Source organism: Protopterus annectens, chromosome 11.part0, assembly GCF_019279795.1.
Source record: "Protopterus annectens isolate FY-2018-M chromosome 11.part0, PAN1.0, whole genome shotgun sequence".
NCBI lineage: Eukaryota > Metazoa > Chordata > Ceratodontiformes > Protopteridae > Protopterus > Protopterus annectens.
This window is the reverse complement of record NC_056745.1, coordinates 658,295,613-658,318,017: the sequence shown is the minus strand read 5'-3', so window position 1 is coordinate 658,318,017 and position 22,405 is coordinate 658,295,613. Positions and strand designations below refer to the sequence as shown.

The following is a 22,405-nucleotide window of genomic DNA, read 5'->3' as shown; positions in this document are numbered from 1 at the left end:
TGTGGGAAGAAAGTCATATCCCAGATAGCTGGAGAATAAGCATACTCAGTCCAGTGTACAAGAACAAAGGAGACATTACAACTGTGGGCAGTACAGAGGTATCAAACTCCTGTCACATTGCATGAAAGTACTAGATAGTCTGATTGATAAATGGATATGCATAATAGCAGAAAGTAAGATTGGAGATGAGTAGCTCAGCACAACTGACCCAGTGTTTACAGTGAGACAGACATTGGGAAGAAGCTAGAAATGAGGAAGGAATCCAACTGGCCATTCCTAGACTTGTAGAAAGCATATGAGAAGATCCCAAGAAAGCTGATGTGGGCAGTCCTGCAGTGGTTCAAATCAAACAAACATTGGTAGAATTAATGTAAGCTATGTACAAGGACCTAGTGACTCAAGTATGAACTGTGTTTGGTTTCACAGAGGGGTTCCCAGTTGGAGTGGGTGTGCATCAAGGTTTAACTGTGAGCCCATTGCTAATGGACTACATTAGCAAACAGGTCAGAGGGGACAGATCAACAAAATTGCTATATGCAGGCAATATGGCACTACAGGCAGACTCTGAGACTTCAGCAAAGGATAGGGAAATGGAATGCAAAACTGAAGACACGTGATGAAACGGAGTACAGATAAGATGGTGGTAATGGCAGCAAATGGGGAAATCAGAAGAAGCCAAAAATTGAGATAAAAGGGAAGATAGTGGAACAGGTTAACCGCTTCAAGTATTTGGGAGGGGTGGTTGAGGAAAAGGGAAGTCTGAATGAAGAGGTCTAAGCTAGAATCAGTGGGGCTTAGTGCATGACAGAAGAATGCCAAAGAAGCTGAAAAGTAAGGTGTACAAAACTGTGGTGTGACCACTCATACTGTACAGTACAGAAACCCAGGCAGTAAAGGCAGAGCAGTTGCAGAAGCTAGAGGAGACGGAAATGAAGTGTCTGAGATGAGTGGTAGAATTGTGGGACAGACGAAGAAATGCGGATATAAGAGCAGAAGCCAAAGTAGCTCCAATTACAGAAAAGATCAAAGAAAACAGATTACAGTGGTTTGGGCACATGTGCAGAAAAGCAAGTCTGGTAAAGAAGATGTGGGAAAGGTAAGAAGAAGGCAAGAGGAAACAAAGGCGTCCAGCAAAGAGATGGATGGATTGCATGAGAGAAGATCTTTGACAGTCAGGGATGAGTGTCAAAGAAGGATGGAGTGTGGCATGAATCGGGATAAAAGGTTAACATGACACCTCAACCTCATGTATAAAAAGGGAGATGATGATGACGATGATTTGAACCCACTGAGCTGATAGCCTTTAATTTCTTCTATCAGAAAACACTTTCATGGTAGCCATGTCTTCTGCTTGCTGATTCTCTTGGCTTTAGGACTTCTTAAGTAAAGAGTCATATTATCTAGCCTTATAAGGATTTTGTGCCCTGTAGTACCAGTCCAGTTTTTCTAACAAAAGTGGAATCAGAATTGTCATATGAAACAGTTAGCCCATTTTTCTTTATTGGGAGAGATGTCAGGGGAGAAAGAGGCTTTCATACCATAGATGTAGACAGACAGCTTAATGTCTACCTGAAGCAGGTGTATTGCTTGAGAAATTTGATCAGCTAGTCATCTCCCTTGACCCAGAGAGGGAAGAGCTAGCAGTTGCATATCCTTTCCTAGTGAATTACAACATTACTTTTTGCTGGCAGACTCTTAATCACTCTGAAAATGCTGCTGCCAAAGGCCCCTCCACAAGACCATTTCTAGACTTTGTCCACACCATTCTGGATGTTTGTGCCACAGCCTCTTGGTTGACTTTCCACCTTCACCAATCATTAGTATTTGGACTGTGACTTTGGAAATGGAGTCTGTTTTGAATGCCTCGGTACCTAGAATGCACAGAAATACCCTTTTGTCATCCGCCTATGTTTGGGCAGCCCCTTTGTTCTGTGTTACTTTTATATGTGGAGTGGAACACTCCTTTTCATGATGTTAGATACAGTGTTTAAATATCCACTTGTACCTTGAAAGGGAAGTATATCATGCCTTCCTTATTAGCTAAAAAAAGACACTTGAAAAATCCTAATGTGAAGTGTGCAACTCAAATGCTTAATATGACAACTCCACCTCAGAGACAGACTGTGTGTGTGTGTGTGTGTGTGTGTGTGTGTGTGTGTGTGTGTGTGTGTGTGTCAATATGTAGGGAGATTATTCAAATCTAGAGAAGGAAAACAAGAAGTTAAAATGTGTAATTTGTTAGTCTGTTAAAAGAAGGGGTTCAGCAGTGACTGAGACAAATCAGTTGAGCAGTGACAGTGCAGTATGTTTGATTTATTTTGGTGGTCTGTCAGTGACAAAGCAGTGCAGTGGAGGAACCAGTGACACAAGTGCCTCATTTTAATGTGTCAGTGTTGGGGACAGATTTGGTATATGCTACATAGCAGTTGAGCAGTTGACTTTATGTATAGAATGTGTGTATCTTGGTATGCTACAAACCCATTATCATTCCACAACCCACCCCCTCCCAAGTATACATTCCATCCTTCTACCTCAAAAAGATATATCCTTAGAGGAAACTACTAAACTAATTCAGTCATTACCCAACTGTACTTTACACGGGTGTGATAGGTTGTATAGGTTCATAGGTTCATAGGTTCATACTAGGCTATCTGCCCGAGGGCAAAGATTTCTCTTGAACAAGGCCCATCATTGGTCTGATGAGTGATGAGAATCCCTTCATGATAAAGTGGGCAATGTAGAAGGTCTTCCTAACTCTGACCCTGTGGGGTTCTGTCACAGTTTGCAGTGCAAACCATCTTGTGATGTGTGGGGTTAACATTTAAGATGAGTTTTTTTTCAATGATACGTGGGGGGTATGTATATCAAAGGCCGCCCAGATCGAGGGTAGCTGTATGGACTGCCTTTTCCTCATCAATGGCTTGTTTAGAAGGCATGATCTGCCTTTGACAAAGCCAAACTGGGATGGATCCAAAGTCTGCAAATTCCCTATGTCTTCATTTATCTATGGCTTCTAAAACTTTGTAAAAAAAATTGTCATCTGTGTCATTTTTAACCTCTCCCTACAACAAACACTCCCTGATTTATGAAAAGTAGAGGCAAACAAACCACCCTACATACACTAACACGATACTCACTAATCCCGATAAGGGCCTACTTACTGGAGAAGTTTTCTTTGACTTTACTAAAATCTTTGAGTGTGTAAACCATACATCCTACTTAGTTCTCTTGCTTGTTCCAGCACTAGCCTCTGTATAGCTGAATTATTTTCAAGTAAACTTAGCAATGCAGGTTTTACTTTGAAATACAGTAATACATCCTGTGTCTAAAACATCTCAACTGTCATCCTGTAAGTCTCAATCCTTGCTCCAGTGCTCTTCAGCATATTCCTCATCTGTCTGTGCCAGGGGACTTCAAGGTATTTAACCTTTTATGTTGACTGTATGTTTTTTTTTTTTTACTGTGCTCCTAACATGTATCAGTCATAAGAAACCTTCAGGCCATTCTTGACAAACTCCATTCATATTAATCTATCCGTTAATGCTAAACAAACTAAAAAATTTGCTCTTTGGCACACTGCAGAGAATTAAAAATTTACCTAGGTAACTATTTGAAATTTTGGGACATGCTAGAACGAGTGCTAAAACACAGACTGAATAGATGAAAAAGCAGACTTAATATACTCAGTCTGAGATGGCCAATTCATGGGATATTCCCTTTTCTCTGAGGTAAGTGAATCACAGAGTTGGTTTGTGTGTGTAAGTTTGGGGGGGCTCCCCAATCAGTGAGTGCAGGAGAGCAGGTGGGCTCTCCCCCTGCAAAAAAAGGAAGATTAAAGGAGAAAAGCGATCTTCGAGATTCACTCTTCTCCTGGATTTTCAGTCTTTTTTTTTTTGGCTTGATGCCACTCAGCATTTCGAGTGCAGTAGGGTGCCATGTACCTGACACTATAACACCACTAATTTACAACAAGTAAACCATGTACTATATACATTCCTTTGAATATCTAGGCATCAGTGTTGACCAGATTATTAATATGAACTTGCACATCAGAAATAGTACATCTAAAATGAATTCTACCCTTCTTGGTCACAGCAGAGTATCACATTGCCACACTCATGATGGTTGTGGAGCCATTGGCAAAATCAGTCTACAACACCACGTGGAATATGTTGTACCTCGACTTGCCTTCACATCCTGTAAAGTACCACATGACCTGCAAAAACCCCCTCTAGTCAGATTTACTGTTAAATCCTGCAGTAAACTCTATCTAAACACCTTTCTTTTCTCCAGTGTAATTAAATCACTGTGAGCCTTAGAGCCTCGATCTCCTGTTTATGTTCTTGGTTGTCTCCTTATCCCTGCTTTGGCCAACATAATCTGCAGTTTAATAGCTGTAGTGGTGAATGTAAACGTTTGTTTATCATATTTTTCCTTAATTTTGCCAATGGCTCCACAACCATCATGAGTGTGGCAAACTAAAGGCTCATTCTATCTTGTCTAATCTTCAACTTAAATAAAATGTTTCAGTTTTTTGTTTCCTGGATTGAGGCTGAAATGAGTCCTTGAAGATCAGTCCACTACTCACTTTGCAAACATAAATACATAACATGCAGGCAGGCATGCAACAAAAGGCTGCTATGAAGTAGATGCCAGGAGAAAACATGGCTCTAGCTGTGAGGAGTGGAGTGCATGCTGCTTTTTTCTACATACCCCTTTTATTAAGGTGGGAAATGAAAGGGTGACAAGTTTCATACTTCCTCTTCCAATTAAGAAAGTCAGACATTTGTGTAAGCGACAACTCATAAGAAATCCTAGTTGCATTAAATTGTTTTGAACTTCTACATATCAGTTATTCTACTGCTTTGAAGAGCTGCAGAACTAACGATCTTTCTTATGATTTTCAGCGTACCAAAGGCAGTCATGCATTTCTTAGTGAATTTTGTGAAGGATAACCTTCAGAGTGAGCTAGTAGGCCAGCTGTACAAATCCAAACTGCTAGAAGACCTTCTAACAGAATCCGAAGATATGGCACAGCGTAGGATGGAAGCTGCTGACATGTTACAGGTACTGAACACCTTGGTGCAAATAGCATGACATTATTGTACCTGCTCCCTCCCCTGTGACTCAGACTGTTTGTCAAGGGCTTCAGTAGTAATTAATAGCCACAGTATAGTAAGATACACTGCTGTAATGTATGTCTTTCTGACCCCAGGATAATCTAGTGATAGTCTGTGCGGAGTCAGCTTTCTTCTCCTGGTTGAGGTGGCAGTAGCACTCATTAGCCAAGGAAGTGGCTTCAGCATAATGTAGTTTAGACTGTCATTCTCTGGTCCATGAGTGCAGTTTAATGGTTTTCACTCTGAGTATTTTCATCAAAGCTGAGAATTCATTGAGCAAATGCTGTGTTCTTAGCTTCTTTTTTTCCTTAGCTTGTTATTGTCCTCCTCCTTCAGGCATGTCTGTCTCAAAGTCATCATGTAGTCTTATTTGTTATGAATTGTTCTGCTTATTTGATGCATACTCCTCAGTTTAACTAAATCATCAGAAAACAGGATTTAAAAAAAATGTTTCAGTTATAAGTTCAAGTTTCGACTTGGATGCTGTCCAGTTCATGATAATCGCTTTATTATAGAGCAATGATTTCAAAAGAAGTAGGGTAGGGATAAAGGCATCCGGTCAGGGGCACTTTTAACTTTTAATATCACTGACAGAGCAGCAATTTGAGTCAAAATTAGGGGCGCCCCTGGAAATGAAGAGTATCCAAAAACTGGGATTTGGGCATTTTTTGAACCATTTTTATTTCTTTTGACTGAAATGACTGTTGGTGCACAGTAGCTAGAAAGCAAGGTCTTGTCATTTATTTGATAAAAGTTGTTCTGAGTATAAGGATGTATTTTAACAGTTTATTATCCCATCTTCTTGTCATCCTGTATAAGCCCTAATAAATGTCTGAAAAAAAGAGATTCCATAAGACCAAAGACTTCATTTAAACATCCATCTCAGTATTCTATCTAAAGTCTCATCAGCTACTTTCCTTCCAGAGGACAACTCAGGAATTTGTATTAAGTTTTTCTTCATAATTTGGAGTCTTATTTAACAACTGGTTTAGACTGCCTCAGCAGTGTTGTAGCTTGCAAAAGAAAACAAGCAGACAGTCTGTGCAGAGAATGTTTTTCAAACTTCTAAACTACTGTAAGTTTTTAAAACATTTTTTACTTTGAGGGAGTTCTCTGCAGTGAATAATTGGTGACCCCTTCCCCAACACCCTTCTTTCAAACACAAGCTTCTGCAGTCATAGGCTTATGTACCTCCCAGTGGAGTGCACCCATTCAGACTATGAGAGCATGCCTCCCTCAAGTCACAGTTTATTGCCACTTGCACATTTAGGATCTCCATCCTAGCATGTCTCCTGCATTATGTAAATAAGAAACCCAGTTGGTATCCGGCACCCCCACAGTAATCACTTACACTACCTACCTATAGAAGGAGTATAGTGCAAATGAGTGTCACAGGTTTCAGAGATACATCCTGACTACTAATTAAAGGAGGCATGAGAACATAAAGGTTTGTTTCATGGGAAGCAGCATATCACTGCAAAGGAAGCATTGTAGGAAGTAGCAGGATGGCCTCTTATGCACCCCCTGCCAGGAGGTGGACAAAATGCACAGCAGGTCAGTCATTCTCCACTGGCCTGACATTATATCCATCACAAGATGATGGCAGGAAGGTTTTGGAGAGGTTTTCTTCCTGAAGCCACTCTGTAGAATTGTGTCCTAGGGTTTTGCAATCACATTTCCCATGCTGGTGTATGCCGATAGCTAGCCCCTTCACAGAGAGTGGACCCCTAAATCCCTTAATTAGAGTTCTGGACCGCTGTGTGCACTCTGGACTTGTACTTGAGCCCAGGGAGCTTTATGTTGTTGCTTCATTGATAAGTGGAGGGGTGAATTGGTGAAAGAGACAAAAAGAGAAGAGGGTTACTGTGGTTACATAGGAGTGTGAGGCAGCTTAATAGAACAGAAAATAAGACATAAAAGAGGAGGAAGGGAAAGGAAGTCACCGACAAGGTGAGTTTTTTTTGAGATTAGACAAGGTTCTTCAACATGAAATAGTAAAACTGCCTTGTATAAAAACTAATGTCAAAGAGCTCTAGCTGACTGAGTTTGCAGATGACTGCAAGCTAGGAGCAGTCACTGAATCCCCAGATGTCTTACTCATCCTGCAGGAAGGTTTGTCTCAAATAACTGGTGTCAAAATTACTGTCTTAAACTAAATGCCAAAATATGCACTAATGTATCCATTGGGAAATCATCTACCCCAGGGAACTACCACATTAATAAATAATCCCCTAAGAGCTGACCTATTTGTTCTGGATATGGGAACTTATGTGGACAGTGACCTAATTTTTGACCAACATATGTTTTCTGTTCTAAGAAAGCCCTTCTATATTGCATAGCTTATAAACCAAGGGATTGTGCTTAGATCACCTCAGTCCTCATTAGGCCAGTCATTGAATATAATGCCTCCTTTAGCATGTTTCTGTACAGACACATACAACAACTGGAACGCTTCAGAAATACCTTACTAAAAGGATACAAGGCCTAAACAACTTGTCCTACAGGGACCGGCTCAAAGGCCTGCCATTGCACTCGGTGTCCTACAGACTGATAAGAGGTGACCTGTATCTGGCATACAAGGCATTCTCTGACCCATTACTGATGGATTTACTGCACATCAGCAAGTCACATGGCCTCAGAAATACTCAGTCTACGGTTCCAAACCTTTTCTGCAACATCAACAGAACAGTTTGGAGGAACAGTTATATCTTGCAGAGGTACCGCTGCTGTGGAACAGACTCCCCATCCCACATAAAACAAAGTTCATCCTTCTCCGTTTTCAAGAGCAACTTAGATCTATATCCCAGGACTGCCCCCTGTAATACTAATGGACAGAGGTATCTCCAAAATGCTTTATCACATGCATGTGTCCCTTCAAATTATATGTAGTATGACCCCAGTTATAATTGGGGGTAATATATAATTGTTAACCATGGGATGGGTAAGGCCAATCTATAACCAAATGGAATGGGTTATCTCAAGCACAAACAGGAAAACTGGCTAGGCTTAAAATGGCCTGCAATGACAGCCAGCGTAGTACTTACTTATGAACCTAGAAAGGTCTTGACAGTCAAATGATAACGGACAAAAATGGAAACCATGGCTGAAAGCATGATAGTATAGGTTAAAATACACAGTGACAAGAACCTCCAGAAACGGCGGATGCAGCAACTGTGGTTCCATGTATGATAAAAAAATGTTGATTTGACTGAATGTGATAAAATGATGACAGGTTTAAAAGAGTTGAAAAGTGTCTTGTGGTACATTGCAGGACTGTTGGGAGGAAGCATAAGATGACTGCAAGTAGCTGTAGTTGACGAAGTTGAGTTTTTGTATGTTCAGCAAGTCTCCATGATGCTAGTTAATATTAGATGACTGTATTATGAAACAAAATGAATGAGTTAGGTGGCCAAGCAGAAAATGTGATCAGTAGTTGGTTGCACTGGAAGATATGGGTAACAAACAACTTGAGACTGACTGTTGAAAGGAGAGGAAGGACTGGACTTATTGGAGTTTATGAAAACTGAGATGGAGCAGTAGACAGGCTTTGCAAAATCACCTTTGAAAACTGAGGAGATGTGTCATTTGCTTCTGACTGTATTTGAGAGAATATATTTATTTATTTCCATTTGTTGACAAGGATAGTACATCTGGGCTGAAAACACTTTTTTCTAGTGAAGTTTCAAAAAGGAAAGTTCCAGAAATACCTGCATATATTTGAGAAATTTAAGCATTCTGCAAAGGTTAAAAATATTGCTGTACATGTGTTGACAAGTTGACAGCAATAATTTAGGGCAGCTTCATTATAACTTCAAGTAGAGCAGACAACTACATGAAGCAAATCTTTTATAATGGTGGTTGAAGTGTGTAAATGATACAGAACAACTGTTAAGTTATAGCAGGCATATAGTGTAAGGATGAGTGGAAAAAGAAGTATGCAAATAACAGAAAGGGTGTGCTGAGAGTAAAGTTAGGAAAGAATGGCTAGATAACAGGAGAAATGGCATTGAGAGTAGTGTTAGGAAAGGATAGATAGTTGAAGGACAGGTATTCAATAATAAAGTTATATTGGGAAGTTGGAAAGAATATTCAGAAAGTTCAGTAGGTATGAGAGAGAGAGAGAGAAGATGCACATAGTTGAGAGGGAAGGAGAGTGGAATGTAAAATGTGTGCAGTGTAGAAAAAGGTGAGATATGTAGAAAAAGAAGACTGAAAGGTATAAGATTATTGAGCTAGAAGTCTTAATTAGGAGTATTTCTATAGTATAATCCCTGTTAACGTAAGGAATCCTGTAATAACAATCCTGCCTTAGAACAAATGCAGACCTAAGACTTATTCTGATGTAGTTTGAGTTGACAGAAAAAGTTGCAAGTGTGGCAGTTATGGCAGCTAGAAAGAAAATTTACTGTAGCAAGTTACATAGAGCAGTGCACGTGGATCGTGACTGCTCAAAAATGTACCTTTCAACAGAGACTACAGTTAATAGATGCTATTAAGTAATGTGAGACATATAAACTGAAATATGGACTGACTTTCCCATCAGTGTTAAATGTGTTTTCTATGTAAGGAATGTTCATCTGTACTAATGCCAAGGACGGGATGGCAAAGCTGAAGGTGACAGTGTGTTCAAAGATTTTCAGCCACGCCCTGGTACTACTACTGCATTGTTTTTACATCACAGTTGCATCTTGGAACTCATATTCTCTTGTTGGTGTACACTTTTAAAACCATGTTTTACTCAGCTGTCACTCTGCAAACAAGTGGAACTGTGCTGTCTTTTTAGCACATTTGCTGTTAAAGTCAAGATCTGAAGGATGCCGGTTTTACATTTGTCTCAACATTGCATAGATCCTATTTTATTTTTTCAAGGTAGGAAATATTCTGTTTTTTTTTGTTACAGCTAGCAGGCAAGTTCATTCTTTCTGTATGGAACCTTGTTGTCTAGCTACTATTGCCCACCCATCTCTTTAACTTTACATTTCCTGTTACTTCAAAATAGAACCATTTGCATGCAGGTAGAATCAGTTAATCTGTCATTTACATGGATTCCGTCAGATTTACATACTTTTATGAAACTGTATGTTTTATTTGTTGCCTTTTTCTGTTAATTTCAGCAAAGGATCTTTTATTAATGCAATTAACACTTTATAACACATAATAGCCAGCCCTCTTGGTTTAGTACTTACAGACTTCAGTCATACTGGACCTCCTTTTTTTCTCAAACAAAATCAGATTTATAAGGCTGTTGTTTCTTTGACTTTATAAATCTTTCTGTGTCCACATTTGTTTCCTGGAATTTCCTCACCTGGTTCAGATTTGCTTGTCTGAAGTTATTTTCAGAGATTCAGACAGGTTTGTAAACTGTTGCTTTGTGTACTTAATAAATGTTCTGTATTTTCCTCTGCTACTAAAACAAAAAAAAGCACAACAGTGTGTAGAATCCCAGGACACACACTTTAATGAAAATAAGTGCTTTCGTCCGGTACAAGAACCAAACTTCTTCGGACTCTGTATTGACTATTGATGGGTTTTCTAAAAAATTGACATGTCAGTAAAAACTAAAAGAAAATTCTAGCCAAGCTAGAATTTCCACAGTGTAATTCCTCAAACCTCTTGTATTAGAGGCATATGGGATATATGCTAATGACCCATTTTTTCTTTTTTGTAACCAATCTACAGGAATGTCTTCAGGAATAGATTGTATTCCTGTGGAAGTTTGGAAGGTATGAGGGAAGAAAGTGATAAAGATCCAGAAAGTTTTGTTTAACAGTATTTTAAAAGGAGATGCAGGTGATATTGTTGTATACATCATAAAACCAGAAAAGGACATCTCAGTGTTGTGCAACATTCCAAGGCAGTTTCAGATATTTTCAGGATACAAAATTAATGAAGGTAAAACTGAGGCAATAGCTGTAAGCTATGTACCCACAAAAATTAGTTCAGCAATACCCATATTTATGGGGACATGATAAAATTATGTACTTAGGAGTATGTATTAAAAAGGATGGCAGCTAAGAATATGTGGGAAGAGGCTAAAAAGATAATACAACAACTAAGAAATTGGAAGCTCTGTTTTATGGATATGAATAGCAAAGACACAAGCAGTAAAAATGTTTTTTTGTCCCTTTAGTTGTACACACAGGTCAAGTGTATTGTTAAAAACCAGAAGAGAAGTTGCAGATCACAATTAATAAAAAGTTGAAGGATTTTATCTGGGAGGGGAATAGGGGAAGAGTCAGTTGAGAAGTTAATCCTTCCAGTAGAACAAGGTGGTTTGAGATTACCTTATTTGAAGGGATATTTCAAAGCTGCATAGTTAAGACTCCTATACACAGCATAAGCAGAAAGCTATAATTCAAAGCTGAAAGAGATGATGATGAAACGGGGAAGGTCAAGAAACAAAGAGAGACTGGGATTTTAGATGCATATACTTAAGGAGAATAACAATAACTATACAGAATTTTATATTCATAATGTAGTAGAAATTATTTTAAGAACTAATAAACCAAAAAATAGCTGTTGAAGGCACAAACCCCAAACGATGCTCTGTTGTTTAAGAACGTCTTTATTTAAGCGCTTTTCATCCAGATAGTGCTTGAACTTCATCACATACATTCTAACTCAAAATCCACTCTTTAAAATGGGTAATGGCTGTGTCATGTGATCATTCTGTGCAAATTTGCTTCCCCTTAAGTTAAAGTGATACACATAATAAAAATGCATTCAAGTACTGAATTTCTTCTAAAAAGTTTGACATTGTCAAATTTCTTTGTTCCTACTATTTACAATACACTCTATATTTCATCACATATACTTAACACACGTACTACAAGTATAAAATATAAAGTAGGAAATTTATCTTTCCAGACTTTTAAGTTTAAGAACACTTAAAATCGAATACGTCTCATTTATTCCAGGGTAATGGCGTGCATCCAGTCGGAGTTGCCATAATAATTCAAGCTTTTCTAGATTCAGTGAGTGTGCCCCCTCCCCCCAATGTCAGCTGTCCCTTGATCAATACATTTAAATTTAAACTGGTGGTTTTCATTTTTTATATTGTGTCTAGCTAAGGTGTTCTCCTGTTTCTGCCGATTAATGCTATACACATGTTCGTATATTCTGTCCTTTAGCCTCCTGTTGGTTTTTCCGATGTAAAATGCAGGACAGCTTTGGCAGGTAGCTAGGTACACCACCATTCTTGATGGGCAGTTAAATTTCTTTTCTAGGTAGTACTTTCTGTCCCTTATTTTAAATGTTGTGCCTGTCTCCACATATTTGCAATAGTTGCGCATGTTACACTTGGACATCCCTGGTTGTCTAACCTGTTGTGAACAACCTTCACTTAATATGTCTTTAATGTTCCCACCCCTTCTAAAAACAACCTGGGCGACTTCCATAAATTTATTTACCAAAGATGTATCATTTTTTAATTACATTCCAGTTTTACATATAATGCTTCTTATACACGTCATGTCTACACTATATGTTGTAATAAATCTGTATCTTACAAGGGATGCTCCAGTGGTTTCTTCGACACCTCCATTTTATTCCGAGATTGCCAATTCTAAATTGTTTCTAAACACGAAAATAGGTGTAAATGCTCCATTAGATCTTTTTAATTTTACTTCTTTTGTTAGTTGGTTAATCATCTGGTCAGGATATCCTCATTTAAGAAACATGTCCCTGAGCTTGTTACACTCAGTCATAAAATAAGAATTCAATGTTGTCATCCGGGCAGCTCTCACCAGCTGTCACTTAACCACTGAACATTTTTGGTAATATGGGTGACAACTGGAAAAGTGTAGAAAAGCATGTGAATATGTTTCCATTCAGAAAATTTTGGCTGTATAACATTGTTGGTTCCTGTCTTTTCTCAAGTTTACATCTAAGTAAGCTATTGAATCCTTATTGAAGTTGTATGTGAAGTGTAGGAAACTAGTTGTACTATTAAAGTACTGCATAAGCTCCATCACCCGCATGTTGTCCCCTTTAGCAATCATAAAAATATCATCCAAAAACTTGGTGTAGAAATATATGGTGTCCTTAATGTATGGGTTGTTGTTAATAAATTCATATTCCCAGTGGGCCATAACTAAATTTGTTAAAACTTGCACCAAGTGGGGAACCCATAGCTACACCATTATTTTGTAAGTAAAATTCATTGTCAAAGGTAATATAGTTGTTAGTAAGGATGATATCTAAAAGCTCTTCTACTAATGCAATTTCCTCACTTGCAGCTCCCTTTATTCTCAACATATGGGCTACCCATTTGACCCCTTCAGTATGTGGGATCGAAGTGTAAATGTTTCATACGTCTATAGTCATAAAGTTAGTGTTTTTTATATTCTAACTTATTGATGTTACTTAAAAATGTCCATGAGTCATTACAGATTTGACCCATGTTGCTAACATATTTTTTCAAAATTGTGTCTACCATCTTTGCACATGAATGAGTAATAGAATTACGTGCGTCAACCAAAGGTTGCATAGGGGGATTTTCTATACATTTATGTATTTTAGGAATCCCAAATAAAATGGGAATCCTAGGAGCTGGCATAGTCAGATAGTTCAACATGTCTATACTAATTCTTGATTCAATAAACATGTCATTTAAATACATTTTTACTCGAGCATAGGCTGTATGTAACTCATTTCTTGAAACTAGCATGTATGTGTCACTCTGAAGGATTTCTTTCATCCTTCTGTTATAGTCGTGTGTACTCATAATAGCCAGCCCTCCCCCTTTATCTGGTTTCATAGCCTGCATGGGCAAGTGTTGTAATTCACATAGTAAATCTCTCTCTGGTTTACTAATGTTAAATTTGTGCACATTATTAAATTCTTATTCAAACAATTCCTGATGTCCAGCTCACACATGGTTTCAAACATTGTAATAGCAGGATGGGGGTTAAACGTACTGTTAATATAAAACTCATTGTGTGTAAATTAATTTCCCCCCAAACATAACATTTAGAGTCCTAATAAACAATTTCAAGTCAAGAAGTACTTTCCCCAAGTCCGCTTTACTGTCCGGTACGAAAGTAAACCCCTTGGCCAGTAAATCAACAAGTTATTTTTCTGTTTCAAACGGTGAATAGTTGTAAACTGTAAAGTCTTTAGTTTTATAGTTAATTACCTGAGGGGGATTAGTTCCTACATGTATTACCTCCTCCTTTGGTTCGTTTTCCGTTCGGATTTCTCCTGTTGTTGATACGGACCTCTGGGATTGTAGTGCCGCACTCTGTTCTGAAAATTCAAATGTTCTTTCGAAGAACTTGGTCTAGAGTTGTTATCCCGTTCATTTTCCACAGTTTGTCTCGTATTGCTATTGTTAGCAATCCTTTCACTTCTCCTTACAGGTTCCATTTCATTCACATCTCCCCTCTGGTGTTGTGATGTCACTTCCTCATGAGTGTTTTCTGTACCTCCTCGTCTAGCTGTTGATGGATAGGTGTTATGGCCAGTAGGATTCCAGAGTTGTGAGGGGGGCGGTTTTGGATATGCAATTCCATTCTGGTAGTCAGTGACATCTCTTTTAAGTTTTTTCATTTTATTGTCTTTTAGTTTATTCATGTGTTGGTCTATACTTGTGAAAATTCTGTTCTAATCATATAAATAGCGATTAAAATTGCTGTCTGTTCTGATTTTTTCATCCACCTGTTTAGTTTAATTTTGGTAATGCTTTACCATTACCTCTAACAGTTTCATACCGTGTCTGTCAAAAAGTTTCAACAGGTCTTGGTGAAATAATGAACCTATCTCAAGCTCCGTTGGATATTGCCAGGCTCTTAAGCCCTTAGGGACTATGTTCTGCTTTATATATTCACAGAAGTATGAAATTTCTAGTTGTAGTTTTTTCTGTTTGAGTAAACAGTAGTCAAACGACTTTAAGTGTTCTGTAATTAATACTGTTCCTCCATCCGGATGCCCTTGTTCGATTGTATCAGGTTGTAGTTGAAATATTGGTGTAGACTCCAACCAGTTGTTCAAATTAAGGACCCCAATAAGCCCCAAGGGGGTTTCAGCATTAGTTGGTCTTTTTGGTTCACTACTCAAGTTGTTTCTCCGTGTTCTGGCTTCTGAGTTGCCATCACAGTTTGTCAGCAAAGTAATATTTTGTGTTGAACTAGTCAGGGAAGCAGCAACTGTAGAATAAGTTGCACTGAGTCACTGTTTGTTCTCTTGACTGCTATAGCTTGCATTCTCTACCTGTTGACTGTTAGGCAGAGAAACTACATCAAGTCTAGTGGATAGGTCTTCCACACATTGAGAAAGCATCATTATCATCATAGTTAAATTTCCAATACAATCATTTGAAGTATTTTGACTTGGGTTGGGGCTAATGTGTCCTTCACTAGCCATGTACAGAAACTCCAAACTAACAACAGAAAGTATAACAAACAGATAAACCAAAAAATAGCTATTGAAGGCACAAACCCCAAACGATGCTCTGTTGTTTAAGAACGTCTTTATTAAGCGTTTTTTATCCAGATAGTGCTTGAACTTCATTAGATACATTCTAACTCAAAATCCACTCTTTAAAATGGTTAATGGCTGTGTCATGTGATCGTACTGTGCAAATTTGCTTCCCCTTAAGTTAAAGTGATACACATAATAAAAATGCATTCAAGTACTACATTTCTAAATTCTAAAATATAAATATAAGAGGCTAAAGGAGAGAATATACAAAGATTTAGGACCTTTGCTTGGAAGTGTTTGCATAGGTATTTTTATACCCCAAGCAGACTCCAAATAAGTTTTCCTCACGTAGATTGCAAATGTTGGAGGTGTGATGGGGAAGAAAGCGGTAATTAGGAAAATATTTTTTGGGGGTGCAATTAGTTGGCAGACTTTAAAAAGTCTCTGTAGACTACTCTATCAGAAACAGTGGGTGAACAAATTGTGTAACTAAGGAAATTATTTTTTTTTTGAGCCGTGATACAAAATCGAAATTGCCTAGAATAGAGTAAGGCCTTGCAGAGTTTAAGCTTGGTGGCAGCCAAAAAACAGTTACTAGAAAAGAGAATTCAAAGCCTAAACTAACTGTATTAGAAGTAGTGAATATAGTAACAGAGATATAACAAATGGAGCTAGGGTCTTTAGAAAAGGGCAGGAGCAAGTTACATAGAAAAAATGACAATTATAGGAAGAATACATGCAGACTAATGTTTTGGAGGACAAGTGAGATTTAAGGGAAGGCAGGAATTGAATGAGCTGTGTACTTTTTGACAATGACTGGATAGATTATAAGTGATGTATAATGTTTGCAACTGAAAATATGTCAATATGGCTTGTTTTCATGTATATAAATGTATTGTTTGCCTGTGTCATAAGTGATAATTTAATAAAGATGTCTTGTTTAAAAAAAGCTGTTCTAACTACAATACATTTCTTTAGTGTACAATGCATATAAGCAACATACAAGAATCCACATAAAGAGGCAGATAAGCATTATATACTGATGAAAAGAATGACATAGTCATCAGTATTGAAACAGGGGCATGATTTTGATGTACAAAATCATGTCAGGAAGAAGGGGTCACTTTGAAAAGTAAGGACCTAACACCACTCTTAAGTATTCAACTGCGGTACCACCTTTAACATTCTTGTAAGAAAAGTGCAGTCCGGGTCTGAACTGTCTGCAAACAGCTACAGTTAACTTTGAGTATGTGTCTATTTGTTTGAGCCAATATTCATTTTCCCCTGGAGAGCACTCTGCTTTGGCCTGTAAGCAGCCCCCCCCACCACCACCCCACAGAGACACACACACACACACACCTTCCACTTTCTCTTATTCCCTTCTGTTAGCAAATAGTATTCATAACTGATCAATACTGTGTGTTTGTTAATTTAAACTATGACCACAGTAGTCTACTGATACAAGGTTATCCTGTTTTTCCACCTGAGTAATTAAGAAATGACTTACAGTTTCAGAGCAGTCCTTGGTCAATTGTGATTGTTTCTTAACACATACTTGTCTTTGCTTTGTGATTGTTTCCAGCCCCCTCATACGAGCAACTAACTGGGTGTCTACCTGCTTCGCTCCCCACCCTGCCCCCTATTCCCTCCCACCCCCAGTGGTCCCACCTTTATTGCACTCAAACCCCTCCCATCTTTCCAATAGCCAACCACAGCGCTAACCCAACACTACCTCCTCCATCTTCTCACTACTATCACACCTCCTCAACTAACATGTACAAGCATACCTTTCCTATGCTCACTGCATGCACTCTCCTTGCATGTCTTACATCCTACCAAAGCTCCATCATTCCCCCATTCAACCACTACCACTGTACTACTACTCACACCACCACTCATGTCTCACCCACACTCAGCTCCCCTCCCACCAGCTCAAGAACCATCCCTATGCACCCCCCACATATTCTACCAACTATATTACTCAAACATAAAGCATCCCTACAACTTAACATAGTAACCCTCCCACCATACCTATTACCCACAGAGCACAATCATAAAGTTTCCCTTATAAACAAACACATTCAAAAACTGATAGAACTAATAATCTCATGCATATCAAAACTAGCCCTAAGTGGAGACATCCACCCCAAACTTGGCCCTACCATCTCCAACCCCAATCCTCATAATCAGACTAGAAACCACAACTTCTCCCATATTACAGCCAGTAGAAAGCCAAGTGACTTCCTTCTACTAAGCTTAAATATTAGAAGTATATCCAACAAGTCCATGAACTCCATGCCACCATAGACTTGTACTCCCCAGATATAGTCATCCTGACAGAAACCTGGCTAAAACCTGACATTACCAGTGAGCAAATACTCCCTACAGGTTACGGCATACTAAGAGTAGACCGGCTAAACAAAAAAGGAGATGGTGTAGCTATAATATTTAAACAGCATCTAAACATCCAGATCTTAAAATCATCAGCTCCACAAATAGGCAGGGAAGAAATAAAATATACCAACCTCAAAATTAACCAAAACAAAACCATCAACATAATTGGATGCTACTTCCCACCTGGCCAAAACATCCCTCCACTAGAAAACCTCCTCAGCTGGTCTACCCACCATCTCCCCCAAGAAACTATCATCTTAGGTGATTTCAATATTGACTGGCAATCCTGTTCTGGCAACAATCCAACCCATCATGTACACCTTCATGGCTTCACCCAGCTAGTCCAGTCACCAACCAGGATAAATAAAAACTCCAGCAAGCACACTACCCTGGATTGGATACTAGTCAGTAAGCGCCCCCAGTCATATATAGCAGGTTGCTTATCAGATAGCCTCAGTGATCACTCCCCAACATTCCTACTCAAAAAATACCTATACCAAGCTAAACCTGTCATCTACCGTCAAATACGTAAAAAACTAAACTTTAACCCACTCACATTCATCTCATCCCTCAAAGAATGTAACTGGCATCCTCTAAAGTACCTCAGTCTAGATGACGCAGTTGAATTTTTTAATACTACCTTCTTGAACATCCTTAATTACCATGCCCCCATAAGATTTTCCAGAACCAAAGCACAACCCTCCTCATGGCTACAGAAAACCACTAAGTCAGAAATGAAAAACAGGGATAAAGCCTGGGAGCAGTGGCGCAAAACCAAAACCCCCTCAGCTAGACAGAAATTCCTAGAACTACGCAATAGAGTCAAAAAGCTAATAAAACAGGACAAATTCCAATACTACCAGTCTGCCCTAGACTCCTGACAACACAGCCCCAAACAATTCTGTTCCTCCATAAACTCCATCCTCCACCCAGGTAAAGTCAGTACCCCTTCTCCTAACATCCCTCACTCCTCAGAAAATATTGCTACCTCATTCAACACACACTTCATCCAAACCATACTATCACTAGCTAAACAACACAAACCCCCTCCCCTCCAACCCACACCTTCAACTAGTAATCTCCCCACTGCCTTCTCTTTTTCTCCTGTACCTGCCTCCAACATAAAAAAAACTCTTAATTAAACTTAAACCCACCAAATTAGCAGCAGACAACCTCCCAAGTGAATACCTACAAATCACAGCTGATGCTCTGGCCTACCCAGTATCCATCTTGATTAACCGATCTCTGTGAGAAAGTTACGTTCCCACACTGTGGAAAGTATCACATATAATTCCCCTCCACAAAGACGGACCCTCCGCAGAACTAACCAATTACCGCCCCATAGCTGTTCTCTCTCCACTCTCCAAAATACTAGAGAGATGCATACACTCTCAGGTCTCAGACTACCTCCTTACTAACAACCTCCTTTCCAATACTCAGCATGGTTTCAGACCAAACCATAGCATCACCACTGCCTTACTGTCCTTTACTAACACTATCCTTCAGCATAAAAACAATGGCTATCTCTCCTCTGCTACTTTCCTAGACCTATCTAAAGCATTTGACATGGTCCCACACAAACAACTTATCTCTGTCCTCAATAACCTATCCTTCTCACAATCAGTCACCAGCTGGTTTCAGAGTTACCTGTCTGACCGCCAACAATCCGTTGTATGGCAGAATGACATATCTCCCCAACTACCTGTCTCCATAGGGGTTCCCCAAGGATCCATCCTTGGACCCCTACTCTTCACTGTTTACACCAATAATCTAGCCTCTGCCACCAAACATGGCACACTCATACAATACGCAGATGACTCGACCATCATCTGCTCAGCCCAGTCCCTACCCAAACTGCAAAAAAGTCACACAGGAAGCCTTTTCCTCTGTTGAAACATGGTTATCCGATGCCCAATTAATACTCAACCCAAACAATACTAAACTACTCATCTTCCAACCCACCAAACATACTCAAAACAACTCTCACTTTAACATCACAGCAAAAGACAACACCACTATATACCCACCTGAACACACCAAATTGCTAGGAGTGGAAATAGACAATAAACTAAAATTTGACATTCACATATCCATGACCATAAAAAAAGTCCACAAAAAACTAGGAGCGTTATACAGAAATAAGCAATTTCTCACCAAAGCAGCAAAGATTTCAATAGCAAATTCCCACCTTACCTCCACCCTACTTTATGCCTCTCCAATATATACCAACCTAAGGCAATGTGATCTAAACAAGCTAGAGACCTGCTACAACAAAATCACCAAATTCGCCACAGGGGCATCCTACCATAGTCACCACTGTCTCTCACTTGCTGAACTGGGCTGGCTTGAACTCCCTCACCTCCTTCAGTGTTATCAACTCTCTCTTGCCCACAAACTAGTAAACCATCCACTAAATGTCCCATCCCTCCAGAATCTACTCCAACCCTATCGCACCACCAGACCACTAAGATCCAGCAACAAAAATCACTTGCATATCACTAAAGCCAATAACTCTGCTGGTGAAGCACTATTCTCTTGCGCCATAGCCAAATTATGGAACTCACTCCCACCCACAATTACCTCCGTACCATCATGCACCCACTTCAAAACTTTACTAAAAGCGCACCTAAAAACATGTTGGCTATGCCCTTGCAACTCCCACTCTAATATCACCCACCCCATCCAACCACTACCTTTCTTTCCACTCCACTAACTACCTTGATTATAGCAAGCTCAGATGCTCATAAGCCTGGTACTTATTATACAGCAGGAACTTCTTATTGTAACATTTGTTAATGTCTGTTATGTACTTCACAGATAAACATTCTAGTTGTCTGCTGATGTACTATGTTCTTCATCTGTAAATATGTTTGTAATTAATTGCTATGTTAAATTGTTAATCGCTATGTAATCCAATGTAACTACTGTCTGTTTATTTTACTGTGGAGCTTTTCTTCCCGGGCCTCCGCTGAAAATGGACCTACGTCCAGTAGGACACTCCCGGTCAACAAATTTAAATAAATAAATAAGGACAGAAGAAGAAGAGCGAGCATAGGCAAAAGTTTATAGGGACTAAATAGCTACTCCTTGAACCTTTGAAATCACTTCTCCACAGAGAAGGTTGTGGACCCTTGCAGATGTGTGGTAGAGAGGGAATCCACAGAAACATTCAAGAATGCATAGGAGAGGTGAAGAAAGAATAAGGGAGATGAAGGTGAGGTAGAACATTGAAGCACTTAAAAGGGAAAACTCGATATGCTTATTGCCTCCTTTCATTAAGCAAATGCAGTCTGTTGTAAAAGTTTTCATTACGTTTCCCATACCTTGTGGATACATGCACAGGAGTGCAGTGCTCATCATGTTAGAGGACATGAATGCACAGGTGTGGTTGTACACTCTTAAGGAATACAGTTCAAAAGTGCAGAGCCCTGCAAAGGCCTCTCATACCTGATCATCCTGTCCACGGCTCACCTCCCTTCATGTTAGGACTAAGGACCAGTTGCCTACTGCTTGCGTTTACTTGCTCATTGTTTCACACTTGATGCCTCATGATCACTACTACTGGCACTTGCTGAAGGGGGGGGGGGTATTTTCCTTCTACTCCGAGTTCTTCTGAATGGGAAAATCAGAAAAGAGAGAGGGGAGACCCTTGTGACAGTGGACAAGTCTGTATGTCTTGTCTGGAAGTTTACTGCAGAGGATTAAGGCAGTGAGTTATTTGATTAGTTTGATTCTGTTGTCCTAGCTTCACATCCTTCAGTCACTGTGGTGATGTTCTGAGGTTGCCCACGAAAGTAGCGGTACCTAGTGGGTTTACCTGGTTAACAAATTAAAGTAAATAAAAATAATTTAAAAAATAAATAAAACAAGCAATATTGAGATGTACCCTTCTAGTTCCCTTCTAGGCAGTCCTCCTTTTGGATAGACTCTAAAACTGACGAGTTTCTATGTGGATTAACATGCAGTTCTTCAGCCTTTGCCACAGAACAGACTCTGTCCATATTTTAGAAAAAATTATGAAGAATCCTGGGTTATTGCCACCAATGGAGCCTGTCATACAATGTTTTGCTTGTTTCCTGGAAGCACACATAATCTGTCCCTTCAGATATAAGGAAAACATTTGGTCTCTGTAAAGCTCCAGAGGACTTCCATTCTTTCTGAGCATCCTAAAGCAGATTCATATGATCTAGCACAGGTCCCAGAAACTACTACATCCTGCTCCATCATTACTGCACAAGAAGTCTAAGGCAGTGAACAGGGTGAGTAAGAGGGTTCTCTCGCTTATCACTCTAGACCATAATGTCCCGAACACTCTCTTATTTGGACCATCTGAGTCCTGTGTTTTGACTGTGATGGAAGAGCAGATCTGCCTGATGCTGGGATCAAGGATTTTCCTGAAGAAGACTCTTTGCTCTATCTTCCTTCATGGGCTTCTTTGTAGCCACCTAGTTTTGATGTGGCCAATGGTGTAG

At 39.3% G+C, this 22,405-nt stretch overlaps 1 protein-coding gene across 1 annotated transcript in view; it reads left to right on the top strand.

The window, feature by feature from the left end:
• The window catches only part of DNM1L (dynamin 1 like), a 1,168,830-nt gene that overhangs the window by 1,103,499 nt on the left and 42,926 nt on the right, over positions 1 to 22,405 (top strand). Inside the window, exon 13 of the mRNA XM_044088102.1 lies at positions 4,908 to 5,067. Within this exon, the coding sequence (XP_043944037.1) occupies positions 4,908 to 5,067 (160 nt within the window). The remainder of the gene's footprint in view (positions 1 to 4,907; positions 5,068 to 22,405) is intronic.